The sequence below is a fragment of the Erithacus rubecula genome (genome assembly GCF_903797595.1).
Source record: "Erithacus rubecula genome assembly, chromosome: 3".
Classification (NCBI taxonomy): domain Eukaryota; kingdom Metazoa; phylum Chordata; class Aves; order Passeriformes; family Muscicapidae; genus Erithacus; species Erithacus rubecula.
The window spans coordinates 54346363-54371536 of NC_136689.1; the positions used below are offsets into that span (position 1 = coordinate 54346363).

General features: G+C 38.0%; 1 protein-coding gene across 5 annotated transcripts in view; it reads right to left on the minus strand.

Moving 5' to 3' along the window:
• Nucleotides 1-25174, minus strand: part of PDE1C (phosphodiesterase 1C) — a 200321-nt gene that overhangs the window by 55430 nt on the left and 119717 nt on the right. For all 5 annotated transcript variants that reach the window (XM_079301993.1, XM_079301992.1, XM_079301995.1 and 2 more), the window contains exons 4-10: nucleotides 18915-19028; nucleotides 18208-18390; nucleotides 16052-16118; nucleotides 13943-14059; nucleotides 11402-11542; nucleotides 3972-4072; nucleotides 2479-2607 (exon numbers count right to left, since the gene is read on the minus strand). In XM_079301993.1, the coding sequence (XP_079158119.1) occupies nucleotides 2479-2607; nucleotides 3972-4072; nucleotides 11402-11542; nucleotides 13943-14059; nucleotides 16052-16118; nucleotides 18208-18390; nucleotides 18915-19028 (852 nt within the window). The remainder of the gene's footprint in view (nucleotides 1-2478; nucleotides 2608-3971; nucleotides 4073-11401; nucleotides 11543-13942; nucleotides 14060-16051; nucleotides 16119-18207; nucleotides 18391-18914; nucleotides 19029-25174) is intronic.

Sequence of the window (25174 nt, forward strand, 5' to 3'; positions counted from 1 at the left end):
CTCAGACCCAGGAAATACCCTGGAGATAAACTTCCATTGGCACTTTAAGAACTAAATTAATCTTGTTTTACTCCTGGTCATGTGGCATCATAATATCAAGTATGGTAGGAATACGGAAAAGATGTCCTGAGATCTTCATAATCCACAATGTTTTTCATTAAAGGAAAATAACAGTGCTCTTCAGTACCTCCTCCCCAGCTACATCCTCTCTCTCTCTCTCTCTCTCTTTCTCCTAAAAGACAGTAAAAATCCAACTATAGTTTTAGTTAACTATAGTTATAGTTTTTTTCATTTAATAACTTGCACAAATGGGATTCATAAAAGGCAGCAATTCAATTAATTTTCAAATATTTAATAAGCACCAGATTAATATACATATTTCTCTGTGGGGGAAAGAAAAAGTAGTTTAAGCATTCAACTCTTTTCTTCATGTCTGTAACCCAAAAGTTCTCTTCCACTCTCATCTGCTTTCCTTACAAAACCCATGGCCATGTATTTTTCAACTAAGAAATGTGTCTCTAATTTTCTATATATCTTTCCTGAAAATACATTCCCCAATTAGATACAATTAGATACAATTAGATACTGAATACAAAAAATTATAAAATCCATAAAGATATCTAGGTATGCAGATCATCAAGTCTTCATTTCTTAGTAATGTGAAAAAAGAAGAGCTCAGCTCAGAAAGGTACTCAATTTATATTCCAAAAACATCACTCAGGCCTTTTGCAGAGGGAGATTTATCAGTCTAAAAAAGTGAAGTTTGATTTGGGCACATCTTATTAGTTGCCCAAAGCATCCTTCAACACTGAGGGTCATATTTTGAGTCCTAGAATGAGGAAACTCTGGGCTTCTTGGACTTTATTTTTCAATACTTGAGATTTTGCTGAAGTCAGTTGATGTTTACAGTGCTTCCCAAATGTTTGCCTATGTGATTTCATAGTCAAAACCAAAAACACTTAGAAATCAATGTTTTGGAATTACAGCATTTCCAGACAATGCTTTTTATTCTGCAACACTGCTGCTTGATCACCAGCTATAAAATCATACTTGAGAGAGAACAAATAAGCTATCCAAACCACTGAATTTTTCTGCTCAAGCAGTTACAATATGTTTTTAAAACAGATGGGTTAATTTTGAAACTTTGGTTCTAAGAACATTGTATCAACAGAACACATATACTGGCACTACAGAATCAATGAGAAATATCTGGAACTGGCTTTGATACAATCAAAAGTTTTAAACAGTTTAAAGCTCAAAAGCAGACCATTTACTTAAGTCAGTATCATGCAATGAAGCAAACTCAATTAGCTAATCCACTAAAAACCGTAGCTGCTCCTTGTAGACAGTGGCTCTAAGCCTGATGCTTCTAGTCACTTAGTTCCTTATGTTTCCTCACCAACATTAAATGAAGCAGTAATTTTCTGTCAATATTTGACAAGTCATTTCCATCTGTACCTAAAAAAGGTTTTGATATCTCAGTGGAGTTATTTTCTTTCTGTTCCTTCTTGCTGCCCACCATGACAGTATTTCATATATGGAGTTTTCAGGACACTCCTCCACAGCACTCCTATCGACTGAAATCAGCATTGTTAGTTGCTGGTGTTTGGCTATAGGATCATATCACTGTCAAAAAGTTGAAATAAGTAGGAAAATCAGGCTAAATAGTTTAGCAAGCAGAGCCTTCACTGACCATCTTGGTAGAAGCCAGCCCCAGGGACAGGCTTGTTTCCCCACAATTCTGTTAAAATTAGATTTAAAAACTCCTCAGCACTATGTTATATTTAAGAATATGTAGAAGTCACTGTGTATAACATAGGATTTCATAAGTTGCTTCCTCTCTCATTAAAAAGACCATGGGGCTGGATTCCTCCTGTCCAGCACACTAGGATGTTTTTAAATTATCACCCCTTGAAATTCACAAAACCCCATAAAAACAGAAAACTGTCATCACTTTGAACTGTCTGCTATTAGAAAGTTAACAATGGGATCATTTTGGCACATTAATTATATATTTCATGAGGCTAATTTTAAATTATGGCTTCTTAAATCTCCTAAGTATATGTAGTAGGTCTGTGCTCCCTGGACTGGATTGTGTTTTGCATTAAATCCCATTCATAATTTCCAGCCAGGAAGTGTTAAAGTAGATAAAGGTTATATTTATGCTTTAGGACAAAGAAACAGCAGGCTAGCTCTACACTCAATTATATGTATACAAAGAGTGTCTCTGTGATACTTAATAATTATATGGGAGAAAATTTGTATACTCTAGCCCATTGTCACAAAGGCTAGGCTCACTATCAGAAGTGAAAATTGAAAGCAGGAATAAATAAGACAAACATCTTTAAAGTTCTTTATCTTGTAGCATAGAAAGACTAATACATAATGTACAAAAATGCATATTGCTATTCAAACAAGGTAATACTAGTCAATGATGATGCTGCAATATTCCTAGGGAGACACCATGTTAATTTTTACCTCCAATCATCCTTTGAGAGATTAGACAAAATATTCATCTCTTCATCATCTTGCAGAAGACGATACGCCGCACTAACATGGTGATTTTCAAGCACAGACCGGTCATTATATAGAATGGCTGAGTCTGACCTAGCATTTAAAAGAAAACATAAGAAAGGTTGTTTCTTCCCTGTCTAGAGAGACTCTGAAGTTTTCTATTGATCAGCTACAGCAATTAAGTCTATAGAACAGATGTGAGCATTTTAAGAGTACTTGTAATACTTTGTTAATTGCTGTTCCACAGTAAAAGAAATCTAAAGAATACTTCAAAATCTTTCACCAGATGTGAGACACCTAATTGTCTTGTAATGTACTTGAAAACAAGTGCTGAAAGCTGTGAGAGGTGTGTAAGCTTTTATCATCTGACACTTCACAGCATCTGATGTTCAATGTTAGAAAAATTAAATTAAGACTGTCCTTCCTAGAATATTTTTTATAAGTATTTGGAAAGTACAGCAGATCCCTAATTCCTGTATGCATGAAGCTGTAAGAAGAGTAGTGTAGCTTCACCCGAATAGAGACAGAGACTTCTTTCTACATTCCCAGTTTTTACTGTTCATATGTGTGCTTTATCCTAGAAACCATTACTGGTGCACAGAAAGGTTCAGCTAACACACTACAGACATCTATTTTAATGACAGACATGTAACCTAATTTAATTGCAATGCATCTTAGAAATGCCCAAGTGTGTACTGTCAGCTGTGGGCATTTAAACATTTTGGCATTTCTACCAATACACTCCTATTGTCAAAATAATACACAGACAATAGACGCCAAATTATCACTAAAACTAGAGACTTTATAATCTTTGCACACTTCTGAATTTTGCTGCCATCTTTATCTTATTTTCCTCTCTTCCATCATCCCAAAAGCTTTATAAAATACAATGGTACAGCCTAGTTTGTGATCAGTTAATGACACTCTAGCAACTTATGATGCTTTAAAAAAGTATTTCCATGATTAGGTAGAGGCAAGCATATCCTGGTACTGCAGGTGTGGTTTTCCACTCAAGCAAAAATAGTATGTGTAGTGTTCATGTTCACTGATGAATGCAACAAAAACAGCTGAATACCTAATTTATGCTGATAATTTTTGATTCTTCAAATTCAACAAGGAGAAAAAATTGTAAAATTACAGGATCTCCTTCAAAACTTTATCTAAATACATCACTCTATACAGCCATTTGTCTTTGAAAACTTTACATGAAAATTTTTTTGGAACTTTGCTTTTCCTGGTTATTAACATGAAACAATGCTCATGAATTTAGAGTACATGAATTCCATTGTGAATGCTTGAACAAGAGAAAATTAAATGTAACCTGAGAAAGTGAACTTTCCTCATGTAACACTTGAAAGCAGAAGTTTCTACACTTTTCTAAGGTGGCTGTGCTGTTTTTCTCCAAAGGTTTCTCCCTCTATTTCCCAACCCTTCATCATGATTTACAGTGGCCTCACCGTGTTTGGATGTGAAAATTGTTGGTGGTTCCAGTGTGTTCATAGTCATGTATGGCAGCTGCAAAAATCATTGCGAAGATCTCCAGCTCTGTGAGCCAATGCTGAAAAGAGATTACAGCACAATCAGGTAAGTTGTCATTTTCTCAGGCTTTTGTCTTCTAAGGTAAGTTCTTTATCCTTTGTTGACAGTCAGTGTTGCATGTCATTATATTTCCTCTGCAGTTACCAGCTGTTTTAAAGCAAACTTCTCTGGTTGATTCAAAAAAGCCAAACCAGTGTTCATCCTGGACCTTCATCTAAATAAAATGAATTTCAGCAAAATTGTTTCAGGAGATAAAAAGGTTTAAGGCAGAACAAGGGGAAAAGTGCCCTTCTGAAGGATCAATGTTTGAAGAAGAGAAACAAGGAAAACTCAAGAAAATCAGGGTTCATCAATGGGAACTGGGTTATAGATGTGCAGGTAAACACATAACATGTATTTTCAGTTCAGTTTACCTGAGTAGCAGAGAATCAGATACAGAAGAATGTCACTATTTTTTAGAAAACTAAAAGTCTGAATCATGAGGAGAATAAGGAAGATAACATCAGAATATTAACATCCTGTTATTTATTTATAATTTTTAAAAATACTTGAGAAAGCCCTCAAGTTTGTGGGATTTTTTCTAATTCCCGAGTCAAAGCTTTATTTTACAATGCTTAAGTCGCTTTTGCCTTAGATTTATAAATTATTTGTTATTCATTGTAGATGGTTTTAATAATTTTTATCTGAGTCAACAAATCATTTTATTGTCTGCTTTTTGCTGGTAGCCCACAAGGAAGGTTGTTTACATCAAGCACTTTGGAGTCAGAGGTTTTAGATACTGTAGATACTGTAAATATTTGTATTATATGCTTAAATGTATTACATTTAGAAAAAGCATTTACCACTGTGATTGCCAAATACTTCTGTAACACCTCACTGTCATCCTGCAAACATTTTGGCAGACATTCATATAAAAACTGCCTTTTTATTCAAATATATTATTCAAATATATTACATTATTCAGTATATTTATTCAAATCTATTCTAGACATCTACTATAGCTTAGGGGCCACCACTAGTGTGTTAAGCATGTGCAGGGAAGCACAGGTAACATTGGGACTCTGCACACAGCGACCTGTCTAGCTCTTTATCTGTGTTTCACAGTCATCTCTGCATAACCAGTGAAGAATGGAACAAGTCTCAGTATTTAAGATTCTCTTAAATTAAGGATGTCATTTGAAAACATAGCCCAGAGATATTTCACACAATGCTGCTGGCCATAAACAAGATAGTTCTTGGGATTGGGTTCTTTCTTTTTGTTTGTTTTGGGATTTTCTTTTTTTTTCTTCTTTTTTTATTTTTTTTCTTTTTTCATAGCAAGAGAGACAGGATGGTGAGGAGTGCAAGAAATTATCAGAAACCAAAATTTCACTGTTTTCTCATATCTACACAATTGATCCAGGACATGCCTGGAGAGCACTGATGCTGGAGATAGTCAATTTTGTTTCCTGGTGTGACTTGTGAATAGGAATTATTTCCAAATTATTAAAAACTTTAATTCAATTTTCAAGCAACAACTTCTAACAACTGCAATGGGGCAAAAAGTGTAGCTAGGGTTTCCAGGCTACATGTCTAGATCTGGAGTTTCATTGCTAACAGGGGTCTGCCATGACTAAAAAGAGAGACTGCAAATGATATTAAAAAAATCAGGGCACGAGTGCTCAGAAACAGCCAGAGCAAGCCTGTACAGAACTTATTCAGAACACATTCAGGTAGTCCAACACATCCACTTCAGACCATCTGGACGGCATCTGAAAATTCCCACACTAACAAGATCTCATGACCCAAGTCTTAAAGTATCACTGAGGCAATGAGCCTTAGTGTTTGAGGCTTCCTACCTTGTCTCTTAAGACACATACAGGAAAAGTGCTGACTTGCATACCTTACCAAAGCATCACTTGTTGAACAATTTTGGGTAAGGTAGGCTTTAAAATAGGGTGCATTAGATCTCATTATTAGCAGTATCTTGTATTAGCAGTATTAAGAATCATAACAGCATTCCAGGAAGATCACTCAGAATAAAACTGGAATTAGAGCTGTTAATTGTTGGTAATAAATAAAGCAGTGTAAGTAGAACAAAGTCAAAATTGACTTGTAAGTAACACAAGGAAGTAATTAACTGGAACCTCTTAGTCCCTTTTTCCTGCCACAACCTTGCAAGTGAAAACAAACAAGATGACAAAGAGCCTGCAGAGAATGGATGCAATCTCCATCAAAGTGCTGACCTTACATTTCTCTGCTTTGTAGTGGATTTCATCTTGGAGACAGAGAGATAATTTTTAAAGAACAAAACCACAAAGAACAGCAGAACAGTGTCACAAAAGATGAAAAGAGCAAGGAAATGTGAATGGTTTTGATTTTTTTTTGATTTTCTGACAAAACCAATCCAGAATAAAATTGTATCAAACTTTCTATGATGCTAGGAAGTCAGAAATGGTGGAGTGTAAAAAGCATGAAATACCAAGTATTGGCTTCCAGAATGAAAAAAAAGGGCAAGGAAGCACGATTGCCTTTCAGAAACATACAACAAATGTGAAGCATTAGCTATTAGGGTAGCTAATTTGCATGTAAGCAAAAGGATTGATGAATATAGAAAGAAGAAGGAAGAGCAAAGAGTAGTGTTTCCAAATCTTACCAAAAAAAAGCATTTCCAAAAAATTGCTACAATGTAAGTAATTAACTAGTTTCCTTCCCAAGAGTTAATTAGCTTTTATTTTAAAGTAGGTATTACTTTCAAAGTTTATGATGATCTGCTTATTAATTGCAATAGGCTAGTGGAGAAAATTATCTCTCTTCAGTGCTAAAAGATGTGACAGAAGTCCTGCACTTTCAGTTTTCAGGTCTGCTACAGGAAATGGTCTCCTGCAATTCTTGTCAGTATCAGAGAAAGAATTCTTAAGCTTTACAATTTTCCCATCATTGTCTAGGTTAAAAAGAGATCTCTTAAAAAAGAGATCATGGTATTTCCAAACAGTTATAAGATAAATCAGAAAACAACACCAAAGAAAGTAATAATCAGAGCTGAACAACTGAGTTAAATAAAGGAAGGAACAAAATGAGCAAAAAGTATGTCAGCTCTTGGAAGCTGTTCCTGCATATCATGCTTGTATGCGAATCCTCTATGAGATAAACATCAGATTACTTCCAAATTCTCTTTCAACATTTTCTCTATGAGAGAGACAAAAACTTTGTAGTCCATACAATAAAGTATAAAAAACTAACTCCAAAGCATCATCCTTAGGGAAAAAATAAGAGGAAAGCTGATGAAATTTTACAAAAGGAGAGGGAAAGAAGACTGAATCGAAAATATTTAAAAAAAAAATAAGAGGGATGAAATAAAACTCTTCAGTGAGTTCATAAATAACAGGGAGCATGAAAAAAACCAATGAACCATATGAAGACAAACCAGAAATGTGTTTCTTACTTTTAAGACTGGAACAAATTTTAACTATATAGACTATTTAAATGTGAAAAAGCAACTTTTTTCCACATTACAAATAACTAGTTAGCAAGAAAAATTAGGGGTTTTTTTACTATTTTCGTATGCAAATTTTTCACAACTGGTTTTCATCCCGTTGGTGAGAATTAAACCAATAGCCCTAACACACTTCTCAAATCAAAATCTTGTGTTCTAGCATGTCCAAGTTGCATACATAAACATTGTAGAAGTGATGAACTAAAGAACTATACATACTACAGTAATTATAAGATACTGATGTGAGCAAGTCCTGGAAAGAGGAAAATGCCCCTTATGTTTCTTTACTGTGTGTGAACACACTATGCGTGTAAGAAACTAGCCCTGCTGTGAGCAGAACATTAAGACTGAGGACTTCTCATTTTCAAACTGCACTGATCTATGCACTTTGAGTTTGGTTGTATAGTTTAGGGAGGGTGAGATGAAAACAAAGAAGAAAGATAAAACCTAAAACCAAAGTTTACAAAAGCATTCAAACAAGAGAAACACAGCTGAAATGTCGCAGTGCTGTGAGTTTGTGGAGTGCTTTCCTATTGTGCTATATTAGATGCTAAACCAAATTGCAGATATTTATTTGGGTGTGGGAATGATTAGTGCTTGGGAATATTCCTGGGAAGCAGAAGACACTCCTCTGGTCTACAGCTCCATCATACTGGTTTGCATGGGCTATTGTGTGTGTAGCTAATTGCGGTAAGAATACATGGGGACATTGTGGCTGGACAGTGCCCAGGCAGAAAGGAACCTGGGGGTACTGGTTGACAGCCAGCTGAACATGAGCCAGCAGTGTGTCCTGGTGGCCAAGAAGGCCAATGGCATCCTGTCCTGGATCAGGAATAGTGTGGCCAGCAGGACCAGGGAAGTGATTCTTACCCTGTACTCAGCCCTGGTGAGGCCACACCTTGAGTGCTGTGTCCAGTTCTGGGCCCCTCAGTTTAGGAAGGATGTTAAGATGCTGGAGCATGTCCAGAGAAGGGCAACAAGGCTGGTGAAGGGTCTGGAACACAAGTCCAGTGAGGGGTGGCTGGGGGAGCGGGCGTTGTTTAGCATCGAGAAAAGAAGGCTCAGGAGAGAGATCATTTGACTCTATAACTCTCAAAGCAGGCAGCAACCAGGTGGGGGTCAGTCTCTTCTCCCAGGCAACGACCTATAAGACAAGAGCAGCCTGAAGTTGCACCAGCAGAGGTGTAGGCTGGATATTAGGAAGAAGTTCTTCACAGAAAATGACTGGGCATTGGAATGGGCTGCCAAGGGAGGTGTTGAAGTCACCATCCCTGAAGGTGTTTACGAAAAGACTGGATGTAGCACTCAGTGCCATGGTCTAGTTGAAAAGGTAGTGTTAAGTCATAGGTTGGACTCAATGATCTCAAAGGTATTTTCCAATCTGGTTGATTCTGTGATTTCAGCTCTCCTCTTCCTCTGAAACAGAGGTTGGTTTAGTTTGGCTTTGGGGGTTTATTTTGGGTTTGTTTTTTTCTTTCTTTCTAGTCCACTGCATTCTCTCAGAAGAAAAATGTCCAAATTTCTGTCATGCTTATTCATGTATTTTCAGGTCCTTCTGGTTCTCTCTTTTTTAACACTTTCCTTGCTTTATTGCATTCAGAGACAGGATAGGAAATCCCATTCAGCACTGGTGCATCACAGGCTAGAATGAAATAGTAGTAATTCATTCACTGAATGACTCAATCTGAGTTGCTGCTAAATGACTAACAGATCAAGAAGCAGCAAGATGGGAAAAAAGGTAGTTCTGAACTACATAGGATGGAGGTCAGCTACATTTGGTCAGCTGCTTTAACCCAGTAACCTTCTGGAGCAGAGTAGCCTCACATGAAAACTGCCCTTCTTCCATGGTTTGAGGAGAAAAAGGGAATTCCTCACCACTAGAACACAATTCACATTACTCAACATTGCACCTGTTTTTAGTGATTGCAGTTTACAGTGCATTTTCATTAACTAACGGTCCGAAAAGCAACAGTGACCAATTTAGTATCTCACAGGAGATTTTAAGTAGGTAACTGTATTAGCCACAATTCTGACCTAAATCCTCTTTACTTCAGGCACAATCAGAAGCAAGGGACAACTTCCATTAGGATCAGCCTTTCTGAATCAGCTCTTGAGACAGATAGCACCTACTCTTTCCAAATGGTCTTCTGATAAACATCAGCATTTACTGCTCTAATTGCAGTGTGACTGAAATTCACAAGTGCAATCTGCATTCAACACAGGAGATTTGGGATGTCTACAGGAAGCAGTGGAGTGTGTGACTCCTCAAGGAATAGCATCCAGTTCTGGCTTCAGAATTGGAAGCAACACCTGTGTGGCAATCAAGGAACTGCAAAAATGCAGATCATATACACAAAATATAGTTCTAAGTGTGAGCAACTCTATGGTTGTTGAAAGTAGCCTAAAAGACATAGCAAGAGCTGCACTATGCCTTGCTAGCTTGTACCTCTCTGTCTGTACTCCATCACCCAGCAGACACTGGTGGCAGCATTTTTTTGGGTTTCTTATTGAGCTGCACAGAAAAAGGTACCATCAGCATACAAATATCACCACGAGTGATGCTGACAGACAGATTTAACAGTGATTTTGTATAGCTGATCAAAGGTGCTCATTGCATGAGAGAGAGAGTGTTGGAATTTGTTTGGGCTGAGGCACGTGATTTTTCCTTATCTTTTTTCAATGGTTTCAGATACAGAGTTTGTAAAAATTGATGAGTGTTCAAGAGGGCCTGAGCTGCAGCAAGAGCCTCAACATCTGCTGGCCTGGGTTCATATGTCTGCTCTGCTCTGCACTGCAAAGATTCCATGACCCTGGAACTGTACACTGGTTAGTGAAAGGACCTCAGGGAAATGAAGTGTAATAGAGCAGAATTACACATATTCAAGTACTAGCCACAAACAGAGTAATCACTGAATGGCCATGATATAACAGGAGATAACTATTAAACATTTAACAGATTAACCTCCTTTCAGTGTCACCTTTGCCTCTACACTTCTGCCCATGCAAGAGCAAGGGCAAATTAGATGCATGGAAAAAGTGAGGCAAATCATGTGTGGAAAACATCTGCTCCACAGAATCAGACTAAAGGTAATTTTGTTCCTTTTTCTGACGGTAACCAGGAGGAAGAAGAGAATGAACACATATGTATCCTAAACACTTTGAATTTTCCCTGCTACTTATTCTCCCCAGTGGTGTGGTCCAGCAACTTTCTGAGCCCCCAGCTGAATCCAAACTGCAATGGTTGATCTTCAGTCTGGAATATATCTTCCTTCATTTTCTCTAGTCCATTCTCATGCATTTCTACTGTTTGTCTTGAGAACCACTGTGGGAACAGATTGTGCACTGTTTCTTTTTCAGCCCTCTACCCATTCCTGGCATTGTTGTCAGACTTCAGCTGTCCATAGGTTTCTGAACAAGGCAATCCAGATAATTTTGCTGTAGAGAGGTGGATGAAGATCAGCATTTCCAGATTCCAGCACTTGTTATGCTCAGATACGTGGAATGAATTATCATTTGAATGTACTGTCTCCCTACCTTAAGAAGAAAGCTTAGACAATATGATTCTACATATTAGGTGAAATTAATTCCAGCAAATGTGTGTTGGCAGATTCACACAAGATCCATGGCAGAGTGAAAAACCAAGCTTGGGTTTCTCATTATCCTCTTTAGATCACTGTTAAAAGAGTTATCAACAACTTCACTTACCCTCTGTTCCTAAATAATCCAAAGTCTTTACCTTTACTAGCCCAGCCATATCAAATTAAGTGTGTCCACAGTGAAAACAGGTTCTACTGTGGATAATCATTATCTCATTAATAAGCAGAATCTGTTGTAAACTCACTATATATCCAGAATGACAAGTCTTTTACTTACCACTGTTCCTGTCTTGAAAAGGAGGTAATGGACTGTCTGTGTGACATCTGCAGCATGCATTAGGTTGTGATAAGGATTTTTGTGTTTGCTGTAGCCAACTTCCAGAGCTTCCACAAACGACACCAAGGCAGAAATGGGAATCTAAGTAAAGCATCACAGAATTAAAAAAAGAAAGAATAAAAAACAAAAACCCCCAGCTTTAATGGCTAGCATTCAGACAGGAGTATTTTGATAAGAGGCTCTCAAATAGCTGTCTTTACTTCACAGACAAACAAAATGCTATTACAATTGAAACAGTCACTTGAGAGAGAGAGAGAATTCAGGTTACTACTTCAAAGTGTTTTTTCCATTCATAATTACATTTCATGTGAATCATTCCCACAAACAAATACACAGAAATAAGTATACTATAAAATGTTGTCTGGAACACACAAGTAACAGCAACAGCTGAATTGATTGCCATGGAGAAATATTTCTAAATAGATTACAAGCAACTGTCTGTTACCTTCATAACCCACTGGAATATATCTCTGCTTTACTATTTGTTGGATCCCAAAAACCTGTGGTTTTTGAGCTTTCTGTGCTTTCTGGCACTGATCCCTGGAGAACACTGCTTTTGACCTGAGGCCTTGGAGAAGACTTCCAAATTTGAGTGATGGAGTTGAAATCACAGGTGTGTAGTTAAATAGAAGTATGTGCTTTCACATGGTGAAGGGTTTTAAATCAGAGGTTTTCATAATATAGTAGTAAGAATGGAACAAGATAGAGGATTTTGGGTGGTGTCTCATTCGGTGCTCATCTTCCTTCTTCTTCATAGTTTCAGGTAACAGTTTCTGGTTGAACAGTTGGTGCCACACTGAAAGTCGTGGGAATTTAGTTATTGGGTTAAAAGTATAAATAATATAGGTTTTATTTCTTTATTGGACTGTTTAGCTTTAAGAGGCCTTGTAGCAGCTGGATCTCGCTCCATTTTGCTCGCTTCTATCTGGTGGCCAGAAGTGTTGCTGAACGTTCTGTGCTTTTGATAAGATTTAGTAAACAACCAAGCCTGAACAGAAGAAAATCTGTTTCATTTGTGTATTTTTTAATCCTGGCTCTGAGTGAAAGCAGAAGAGACTCCAGACAAACCACTAATGAAGTGGTGCAAAAAACACCTACCACTGTTGCAAAACACATAATATGTAAACCATCAAAACATACAATATGTAAAAAACCCAATCAAATACCCTGCACAGGACAATCTACCATTTCCCCAACAACCCACACCTGTTACCCCAAAAGTGCAATGTTAATTAACAACTTCCAAATTGACCTACTTAATAAATAAAAGTCATACAATAATTTCCACAAGAATCACTACAATAACTATTCACATTTAAGATTTTCCAAGAAAATACATTATATAGCAAATGTTATATACTCAAGAGGACTATCATTTATCAGACCTCTGGGTTTTAAAGCAAAATCCAGCCTACAGATCCTATGGGATTGCCATGTTTTCCTGACTCCAAGAGTAACTGAAATTACCTGACGAAATGCAATTCAGGGGATTTCTAGAAAGGAGACTATCCAGATGGTAATGCATGTAACTGGCAACATGGGTTCTCCAGTTTCATCTGCTCAGACAGGAGATACATTAAACACTAAGGTTTCCATATGAAAGATCATTGCTTTTCTCCTCTTAGGTACATATAAGCAGAGGATAGCTTTGAGTAAACACCTTAATGTCTCATTAGGCATAGGCAGTTCCTGAAAAATTATGGAATCTAGACATCATTCCTGTCAAAGTGAGTGGGTACCCCTGGGAAATGGAAATGTTTAAATCTAGTCTAAATCTATCCTCTTTTAGTTTAAAATCATTATCCCTTGTCCTACTGCATCAGGCTCTGCTAAAATGCTTTCCCCCATCTTTCTTACGGGTCCCCTTTAAGTACCAGAAGGCTGCAATAAACAATCCCCAAAACCTTCTGTTCTCCAGGCTTAACAACACTAACTCTGTTGGCCTTTCTTCACAGGAAAGGTGCTCCAGCTCTCTGATCATTCCTGTGGCCTCCTCTACAATGGCTCCAACAGGTCCATGTCTTTCCTGTGCTGAGAACTCCAGACCTGGATGACCTGGATGACCTGGATGCAGTACTCCAAATGAGGTCTCATGAGAGCAAAGTTGGGAGTAGAATCACCTCCTTTGACTTGCTGGCCAATCTCATTGGAATGAATTTGAATTTGCTTTCATATTCTCTTGTTTTCTTTTGTGCCTGCCTGCTTGAGGGTCCTATAAAGCTCAGGAAGATGACACCACCATTCTCAGAGGATCAAATGCAGTATTTCCCATGGATTTCATTTGGAACCCCAGCTAGCTCATGGTGCTTCACTGCAATTGAAAGTACTACTTACATCACATCTTGCTTGTTAGGGAAAGTGCAGTATTTACAAATTCTTCAAAGATTACTAAAATTGCATTTTTGATTGAAAAAAACAGGATGAGAGGGAAGTTGAACAAAATTCAAAGTGAATAAAGATAGCCATCTTCTAACTACTGACCTTGAAACGGTTGATCAGATCATAGCGTGTGAGTAGTTCATAGAAAATGAATTTCAGTGCATGATCCCCACTGGCATCATTTAGTGCAAATACATCAAAGGACCATTCATCTACATTCTGCAAGAGTGGGTAGAAAAGACTATTAATATGGTCACCATTTTTACCATGATCATTCAATTTCTTTAATTTCTCTCACAATTCGAGGATTACAGTAGTGATATAAATGTATAGTTTCTTTTTTCAATAAATTCTTCATAATCCATTTAACCAATGTAGAATCATCAATGTACTCATAGCATCAGTATACTTATCAGCATTGTGTGACTTGTGTTTGAGAAGCATCCATTAAGAACATGTATGTTGTTTGTTTATTCTAAATATTGCCATTGTCTACACCAGAATTTAATCACCTAAGGACAAAACCTAAAAGATCCTGTTTTGCTTTAGTATCTGAGACATTGAAATGGTTCCTATTTGGGCTGATATGATACATTAAGTGCTAACAAATATATAAAATTCCAACCTCTATAACAGTAAATTAAATATCTAATTCTAATTGGGAAAATTACAGTCAGGTGTAAATGACATACTAGTGCTGCAGGCTGGTCAATCAAGAGATCAATAAGGGAAATTCACTTCTCAGCTCCGACATCTAAAGTTTAACGTCTAACCTTCTTGCAGAAGTTTGAGTTCAAATCTCAAGTGTTAGGGAAGGCTAAGAAGAGAGGTGACACCATTTATTATCTAGCAAGAGATGAAGAGAAATACTAATTCTTTCTAAATGCTCTGTTTACTAGCTTCTTGAACTGCATCAGGCTTGGTACTGTGACTACTTTGCTAGGGAGCCTGTTTTGATTTCTTCAAAGCAACTCCCATTTCAACCAAATCCATTACCAAGCCCAAAAACATCCAGGTAAAGACATGTTCTCAAAAGAGTTTTGGAAAAAAAAAATATTCTAGAGTGCACAGTGACCAGGTAGGTGCTATTTCACTCTGAGCAAAATTAGTCAATGACCTTGTTGTTACTGGTTTATTTTAACTTCCTCTAAAATGATCACTTCTTTTTACAACCTAATCATTTGAAGACATAGAAAAAAGGGAGGAATTCTAGATGGCTCAAATCAGCTGAGAGTAGGTGATGAGTCTTTGTCTTGTTACTGCTGAGTTCCTCAGGAGAAGAGGTATCATTATAGATATCTTCCCTCATAAGCTGGCTATGGAGTGTAGTTGCAAAGGAACAATGAATTTACATCCCATTTGCAGGAATGAATCTAGCATTTGTCAACATGCAGTTAGAAAAAGGTGTGGGTGGACACTTTGATTCTGTATATGAAAGGCATGTTCATCATTCTTGCAATTCCTCCAGATCTTTTGATGAGTTCTACTATTCAAAATGAAAAGGAAACCCTAACTGTAAATCTTTCTAGTGTGGAGAAATGCTGCAAGATTTCTTAATGAGTTTTACACTTAATAGCCCTGTGTACTGTCCCACTATATCACCTTTCTTCACCATGACATGGCATGGTTGAACTGCATGTAACATGTAATCTGCAAAGCTGCTGTGTAGGAAGCTGGTTGCCAACTTCTGTTTGTAGTTTTGATAACTCCTGACTAAATTAAGAATCTTGCAATTGGCCCATGGATTGAAGCTTTGTTTATTTTTTAGACTACTTCTGACTAATTGTTTTCACTCTGAAACCTCAAAACTCACAGAGGAGTTCATTTTCATAAAGTGATTGCCACTTTGAAGACCTAAAGCTGAACAATGCAGGAAATTGCCTTTTCCTTCTCCCTCTCTCTCCATCTGTGTTTTCTTTCTTCCTTGCAGAATGTTGTGATTCCTATTCTTCATTTTAATCACTGTAATCTAGAACAGAATTGCAACCTCACAACCTGAAAATGGCTGCAGTCTTGAATTTTATTCTTTCTTTTATTGAAAGGATAATCCTTTAGGGCAGTTAAATGATTCATGTATGTGAACTAACTGAATTCAGAGAGAAGGAAAGGCTAAGTATTAAGACCCCCCCCCTCCTTTATCATGTCCAATATCACATAATTATTTTGATGCTTTGTACAATCTCTCCTTCCACACCTTTTTATTGGGTTTACCTTTAGCACTCCAATTACAGCTGGTGGGTAGCTCAAGCCGACCATATTTGAAGTACGCCTGTACATTCTACAAAGATGAAATAGATAAAGCAACATGTAAATAGAATTAAATGGAAAAATAAATCAAACAAGCAGCAAAACTCATAAAACAACAGACCGTTATAGCCCAGAAAACCCTTACTGGAATATGGATCTTTTTTCCTTCCATTATGTTCCTAACTTGCCCAATATTATCAATACTATTCTTATTGTATAGCTTAATTGGAGATTGCACACTCCCCAGTATCTCATAGCTTGGTTACCAAGCTGAACATAACAAAGAATTTGCCAGTACCAGGTTTTCATCAGATTGAAAGGCTACACTCAACTAAACAAAATGTTCCCATTTTCCACTGCACATAACTGCACTGACCTTTATGTTGCTTTAGTCCTTGATGGCCCACATGCAAGTTAACTCTGAGTGTACTTCAGAAACCATTTGTATGCAATGAATCAACTCCAGTGTGATATAGCTGTTACTTTTGTCTGCATGTTTTCAAGATTGGTATAAAACCTTTTGGGTGTTTGCCATGTGTGTGTGTTTCAGGGTGTGAGAAAAAAAGAAAAAGGCAGTAATCAATACCTGTAACCATATTTTCAAAAGTATGTAATCTACCTGATTTTAAACTTGATTATAAAGTATATTTTAAAGAGATTGTAAAGTGTGTGCAAGTTTTTAAAGTTGTTTTCAGGATACTCTGTGTTTAATAGGACTTGGTGCATGCAGAAACTCTGTCATAGCTAGAATGTTTTTCCACAGATCACCCTTTATTTGCTCTAAAGCACTGTAGGACTAAAAGGAAATGATGGAAAGCTCTTTTCTCCCATCTGAAATGATCCTGTGCAAAGTCTTCTTTCACTGCCATTTTTCTTTGTCATCTTCTGCACTCAGACCTGAATAAAGTCATTCCCCTTTGGAGACTTGTAATCACCCATTCCCAAACAGAATTTCTTCTCTCTTCCTTTCTCTAGTCAGAAGCTCCATTGCATTTTCTTAAGAGCCAATTGAGGCAGAACCCATTTCCCTAAGCTCAGGACAGTCACAACCCTCCTTTAGTGCCATATTATATCTGAACACGTCCTTCTTCGGGTCACAGTGATCCAGGTCAGCTGGAAAACAGCCTACTAAGCCAGCTTCCTGCCTTTATTTCTTGTTGAGCAAGTCCCCCCCTCTGCGAGTGAAAGTTAATTCACAAGTAGCCTGTCAAACCTTGGAGAAATCTATCCCAAGGAGAAATTATTACATATGCAGTAACTTTGGGGCACAGACAAAAAGATTGGCTATAGTCATGACAAAGGAGGCTTCTGTGTGTCTGTGTGGATTGTGGTCCGCTGTCTGATCTGCATAACCTCCTGGATTTTGCTGTTACAAAATTAGAGATCTGAGAGCTGCTGTCTCCAGTTTCACATATGCCAGCCCTTCATCTGGCTCAAACAAAGAAGGTCAGTGAAGAGTGGTCACTTGACAAGAAAAACTAAGATTTGAAGTCCTAATTGAAATTAATGAAAGTTTTAAAAGGTCAAAAAGGTAAAATCAGTTTTAGCAACAGGTTGTGATATAAATAACAAGAGGGAAGGCTGAGAGGACTCAATGGCTTTTTTTAAACCCTCTCTGAGTTCCAAAATTTTCACATCAGTTTTGATCTGTAGTTCATTCCAGTAATAATATGGTAAAGGATTTTGTTCTGTATCTTAGCACTTCTTCATAAGAAGTATTAGACCACAGAGGTAAATGGAAGAAAGGGAGAGTTTGATCTGACCAAATTTTAAATGCTGTCATTCTTGACCTAGGACTGTGCAGAAGTGGATATTGTCCAAGAAAATTATACCAAGTGTGCTATTACATCTGTACTATAGTAAGAACAGAGGAATAGGTATTGTTTCAGTCTGCAATCTGTTATAAATCCCAAGTTTCTAGGTGTTACCCAGATCTGTGTAGGAACATCAACAGAAGCACATTAATGTGTTCTTCATTCAGTAGTCTTCTACTACTTCTTGGAGGTCTTCTGGCCTAAGGCACTTTCCCTCCACCTCCTATCATTGTGCCATCACATACCACAGATGAAATCTGCAGTCCTGGGTAGTTACTAGAGCGAAGTAATTACATGACACTTTACCTTTCCACAAATATCCCAGCTTGCACTGCATGGACGATACTCCTGAACCGGGGCTTTTCCTCAGTCCTTTTGAGCATCATCCCCATTTGCCGTGTGAAGGTGGAAGCCAGCCAGTCACGGACCTCTGAGGGCACAGAGTCAGACCGGATGTCACTGAGCTCATCCTCTGTGTCCAGTAAGCGTCTAGAAGGATGAGGAAACAGAAGAGGACTTCCTTAGAGAGCACTACAACATCATTAACAAATAAAGAAACTCACCTATATTCCCATCCATTTATCACTGGGTAAATAGCATGTAACCAAGAGGGGGAACTCCTCTGCAATGTCTTACCTCTGTCATGAGTAAATTTTTTTTTTAATTTCAAAGACATCATGCAAGTGAAAAATTTAACATTATTCAGAAGAAACAGTTGAGTAGAAATTTAGAAACTGTCAGAAAAAGCTACACACAATGACTATGAAAAAAATTTCTCTGAGAAAAGTATATTACATTTATGGTTGGTTTTGATCTCCTTCCCTGTCCCAGGAAACTTAAAGAAGATTTTAAATTAAGGATTGAAGATCTGTTTTGCACAGAATACAATGTTCTAATGATTAAAACCATAATGTCTAGGAGAAATAAATCTTGGCTCAACCACCTTTCACAATTGACATGTAAATTACAACTGGTGCTAGATATAAGAGTGCTGATGTCTGTAGTTAGCTCACCTCGTTTCATCAATGTATACTGACTCAAGAACAGTTGCTGCATATTCCAAATTCTTCTTTAGATCTACCACTGAAGCTTCTCCTCTCTCTAATTGCTTTACCAAAGACCGCAGTCTAAAAACAAGGAAAACAAAAATCAGATTAGTAGAAAGCAAAATAGGTTGAGAGTGAATGTCAGTTCCCAGGATGAGACCTAGTATACACCTTGACAGGTGAAAACTTTTGGAAGTCTACATGTTTTTTGAAGTTTTTTTCATGTTGATATATGAAAAGAACAAAAATTACTTTTCAAAGATCAGTCACAATGATGCCAGGGAAATGTACGTAAGTCCCTGAGTTATCACAGAATCATACAATCATACAAATCATACAATGACAGAACAAGCTGAATTCGAAGAGACTCATCAGTATCACTGAGTCCAGCCTTTGATCCTAAACAGAATCACCCCATAAGTCTAAGAGCATTGCCCAAGGGCTTCTGAACTGAGACTCCTTGAGTCACTAGTCATGAAAGTGAAGAGATCAGTATCTGCCCCTCCACTTCTCCATGTGAGATTGTTGAAGACTGCAATGACATATCTCCTCTTAGTCTTCTCCAATCTGAACAAATCACATGGTCTCAATCAGTCTTCATAAGGCTTCCCCTGCAGACCTTTCACCATACTTGTGGTCTTCATACGGACACTTTCTAATAGTTTAAAATCTTCCTTATATTGTGGTGTGCAAAACTGCACACACTACTCAAGGTGAGGCCATACCAGTGCAGAGCAGGGCAGGACAGTCACTTCCATTGATCAGCTTTCTGTTCCCTACTCAAAACTAAAGTGAAATAAGTGAAAATAGAAATCACTTGAAATTTAACATGGGAGCTAAGAGAGGACGATTTCAACACAGCCAGAAGAAGGAGCTTCTTGAATAGTAGCTGTTAACAAATGACTGTTATGTGTGTTTTTGATGTACACATGCAAAAATCTGTTAGAGTATACTTAGTGCTGTAGAAATACTATACAAGGTTAGGAAATGCTATGATTTTCATAAGATCAAGCAGCCACCTTTTAGACTATCCCAAGTATATTAAACAGAACTCACAACTTTCACATCCAAAATAATGAGCATTGCTTCATATACTCCTCATTTCTTCATTCCATGTATGTGGAATCTGCGGATATGACTCCTTAACTAGCTACCAGAAACATTGCACACAAGCCACAGGAGACAACATTACAGAAAGAACATGACCTTTGGCTCTTCCTGACTTTCATTTAATTGATCTGAGTATCTGGCAGCTTTATGCTGCAACTCATTCAAAATACATGTTCAATAATAGCACAGCAAGTAATGATTGTTTCATGGAACCAACATTCTTCATCAAAGATTATGCAAAGTACTGTGTGCATCAATCATTTAGAAAAACAGAAGTGCTGTTGTTTCTCACACTATCATGTGAAAAAATTACACTGTCTTTGTCTTACCATCCATTATCTCTAACTATTGCTGATTCAGTCACAGCAGCTGCTCCCAATTAATTGTACTAAATAAGAGCCTGATGATAGTTTGCCTTTAATGTATTCCATGTATCTGTTTAGGTTTTTAATAGTCCTAAATGGACTGAAGGGAATCCAGGCAAATTTTTAGCTGAAAAATTCTGCTTAAGGGGACTGAAATAATTTTGAAATTCTATCAAATTCACCTGTAGCATTTAGAAACACTATTGAGTGAGAGCTTGGCAGTGCTGGGTTAACAGCAGGACTCAATGGCCTTAGCAGTCAGCTCTAAGACCAACTAATTTGTGATAACAGTCCTTTGAGAGCCAGCTCAAATGGCCTTTAAAAAAAAAAAAAAAAAAGTAAAATCAACAACAAACTTTATAAATTAACAAAATAGTAATCAGAAGTAGACCTGACTGTATAAAAGCCAGCTTCAATATACACACACAAAAAGATGAAGAGTTGCTCCTAAAGTTCAGAAGATGAACATCTGCTGAACTGAAAGACAAAATCCTACTTTCTGATCTTCAGCACATTCCTCACCCTCCTCAGTAAAACCACCATAATTACTGGTAAGAAATACTTACTAAGTTTGAGAAGCAGTGAATCATATAAAAGAATTTCTACACAGAAATAGGCGTGAATCTGATATTCTGAGAATCATATCAGAGTTAGAGAGCATGTGCAGACTATCTAAGCATAAGCACATAAAGGGTCTGACAGATGCCCTGCAACAATATTTGTCTGCCTGTTGGGGGGTAAAAAAAACCTGTAAAGCAAGTACACAGGATACTCAACACTGTCCAAAAGTATCCAGAGCAGACTACATGTGGTTATGCATGCAGTGCACATGAGCAGTAGTTTCAGTCAGCTGGGCAGACAGATGTCTCCCCAGTTTGCACAGCAAACCGCTGAAACCCATTCCAACAGAGGATTGGTGGGAGAGGTACAGCATACACAGGAAGTAACCCAGAAGCTCACCATCTTTTTTTTTACAATAGCAGGTATTATTTATTCTACAGTCTGCCACATCTTAATGTAAGGCTCTGCATATATTTACAATGTATACACCACTGAGGAAGACACAACCTAGAAAGGCAACTCATATAGTAATACTCAAAATTAAATTGAAAATAGAATAACTGATAGCATGTGACCCAATTAATTTTTATTAGGCTGTATAGGTATCTTATGTCACTACTTTTGTATACCAAAAACTGCAAGTCACAACATTCAGAGGAAATAAAAACATATTTACTAACAGCAAACACAGTACTGCTACACTGGCATTTTTAATCCAAAACATTTATATGCAATTTCCCAAGTAATTGCTTTGCCTTCTCCATGTTTCCTGAAATATCCTTCTTCCTTTGAACAAAATTACAAACATTAAAAATTTTTAGTAATCAATTTTTATTATTATTATTACAAGCATGAAAGTGCAACAATGAAAAATTTGGTGGACTTGGCAGTATGGTAAAAAGTTTGTTTCAACTCCCCTTGGGTCAGATAAACTTCTGGCAACATTAGTCAACCATAAGTGAAATGGCATCATTTACCTTTTTGCTTCCCATTTATAAATTCCTTCATGCCTATTGAAGGAAGTCCTGCAGTGAAAGCTTTAGCAACCTTTGGCTTACTGAAGGATTTGCAATAAAACAACAGCCTAGGCACTTCCTTAGCACCAGGTCCTGTAAATTTTCATTGTCTCCCTCTTCTGCTACTGAAAACTCTTAAAGGATGTGCACTCCTCCAACATGCAAACACCTCCCCCATTCTCAGGTTCTGAATTCTGGGAATGGAATGAGAAAATATAAGCAGTTGAAGGATTGGTCATGTTTTGGTTTTTGTTTTTTTTTTAATTCCAGTCAACTGCTTCACCTAGCATGAACCTTTTATAGAAATCAGGTAAACAGATGCTCATGGAAGTCACTGGAGATGGATATCAATGATAAACCATCTGCCTGTCATATACTTCCTTCACGAAAGGGTGCACTGCCTCTTCAATATGCCTGTCTTCCCCCACTGAAGAGAGAAGTGAGCCAGGAGATTATTTTGGGTGGTCATTGTGGTTTCAGATGGCTAAGATGAGGTGAGATGACTCATTCCACTGAATAAATGTGAGAGCTCAGCAAGAATAAATTTCAGACGTGGGAGAGAAAGAAAGGCTGCTATATTCTTTTTTTCATAACCAGCAATCTTCTAATTGGTATTTCCCAAAGCAAGACTTTCTTTTGGCAGACTAGGTCTTTTTCAGATATGAGTGTGAATTAGTTTTTCAGGGAAACTGCTCAAACACAATACAATCATTGAATTTTCTGACAATGACATCCAAAGACAACAAATGCAATCTTCCAGATATAAGCATTTTCAAACCACCATGGTCTTTTAATACAAAAACCCCTCCATTATAACACATCAGACACAAATCTAACAATGTTTAACTTACAGCTTTAAAAATAGGCACCTGAAAGAAATTGCCCATAAATATATTTAATATCCAATAAATGCATAATACATGATACATATAATAAAGCCATACTCAGTAAGATCACCTGCCCTGCACTAAGAAGAGCAGATTCTGGTATCTTTGGGGACCTGTGTCATAGAGTCCCCTGTGTTAGTGCCCTGGAAAGCAGAGGGGCTCTAGAACACTGGCTAATTGACAAGGATCTTGTCCTCCAAGGCCAGGAACGATGCATCTCAACAACAGTACATGGGGCAAAAATGCCAAGAGGCATCCATACATGGATAATGAGCTGCTGAGCACCGCAGAAATAAAAAAAAAAGGTTACAGAAGGTAGAAGCAAAGACAAGCTAAAGCCTTGTTAGAATTGAGTCTAGACAGAGATAATACAAAGAGCTTCTATAGGTATCTTGCTAATAAAAAAATTGCTAGGGATAATGTGGGTCCTTCCCATGAAGGAAGTGGGAGACCTGGCTACCTGGATAAGCCTGGAATATGGAGAAGACTGAGATTCTCAATGAATTCTATGTCTCAGTCAGCAAGTGCTCCCAGCCCCCCCACCCAAGTCATGAAAGGAAAATGCTGGGAGAATGAAGACCCTAAGCCTACCGTAGGAGGGAATCAAATTCAAGATCATCTAAGGAACCAGAATTCACACAAATCTATGGGATCTGATGACATTCATCTGTGGGTCATAAGGAAACTGGTAGATGAAGTTGCTAAGCTACTCTCCACCATATTTGAGAAGTTGTGGCAGTCAGGTGAAGTTCTTGATGACTGTATGTTGATTTTTCACAGCCTGTTTTTTTGGTAGTGAGGTGGAGGGAGGGATAAGGGCACCAGGGTAGGTTCTGTGAGAAGTTGCTGGAAGCTCCCATCGTGTCTGACAGAGCCAATCCCTGATGTTTCTGAAGATGGACATGCTGCTAGCCCAATTAGAGAGGTTGGTAATGCCTCCGTGATGACATATTTAGGGAAAAAAAAAATAATCCTGGCACAGCCAGTAGTGATGCCATCTTGGCATGGCCCTCAGCAGGCCTTGCCTGCCCTAGATGAGATAGACCTCTTGGCTTTGCAGGATCTTGCAAGAATCTTTGAATTAGTGGAACTTGTTGGCGATGGTATCTATGAACAGCAGTTTTTCTTCTAGTCAGAGAAGAGGAGAAAATGAGGACATGGGAGAGAAAACAACATGGAGACACCAAGGTCAGTGGAAAAAAAAGGAGAGGGAGGAGGTACTTCAAGCATCAGAGTCCAAATTCCTCTGCAAGCCCTGGTGAGGACTGTGGTGAAACAAACTGTCCCCCTGTAATCCATGATTAGTAAGTCCATGGGGGATGCAGAGATCCACTCACAGCCCATGGGAAAAGTGCTTACGCTGGAATGGGTGAGTGCTAGAGAAAGCTGTGATTCAGTGGGAGACCTGAATAGAGACAGAGAGGGCCCCTGCTCCCAGAGATAGAGACAATCCTTGCTTCCAAGCTAGAGCAGCCTCATCCTTTGAGGACTGCAATCTGTAGACAAGTGACCCACACCACAACAGTTTTGGGAAGACTCTTTGCCCCTAGGAGGGACCTCATGACATGGCAGAGTAAAGACTCCTCTCTCTGAGCAAACAGAAGATCTCAAGTGACAAACTGACCCAAACCCCACACCCTGTCTCCCTGCACCATTGGTGGGAAAGATGGAGGGGCTGGGGGGAAAATTGTGTTTTAAATGCTTATTTTACTTCTCATTATCCTCCTCCGACTGTGTTAATAATAAATTTACCTTGTATCTTCAAATTTGAACCTGCTGAGCTATGCCCAATTATAGCAGAGAAGAGTGAGCAAACAACTTGTGTGGGTGTCTGGCATCTGGCCAGTATCAAACCATAACAGACTGAAAAATAAAATGGGAAATATAATCTCTATTTAAAAAATGGAAAGTGGAAGACCCAAGGAACTACAGAAAAGTCAGTCTCACATCTGTGCCAGGCAAGATCAAGGGGCATATTCTCCTGGAAAATATGTTGGTAAACAAAGAGATGACTGGTGATAACCAACATGGCTTCACTAAGGGGAAATTATGTCTGACAAGTTTGTTGGCTTTCTATGACAAGGCTGCAGAGTTGGATAGGGGCAAAGCAACTGACATTGTCTACCTGGACTCATGCAAAGCACTCAACACTGTCCCACATGACTTCCTTGTCTCTAAACTGGACAGACATGAATTTGATGGGTGGAACACTCAGCGGATAAAGACTTAGCTGGATGGCTGCACCCAAATAGTGTTGTGATAATGGCTCATTGTCCACATGGAAACCA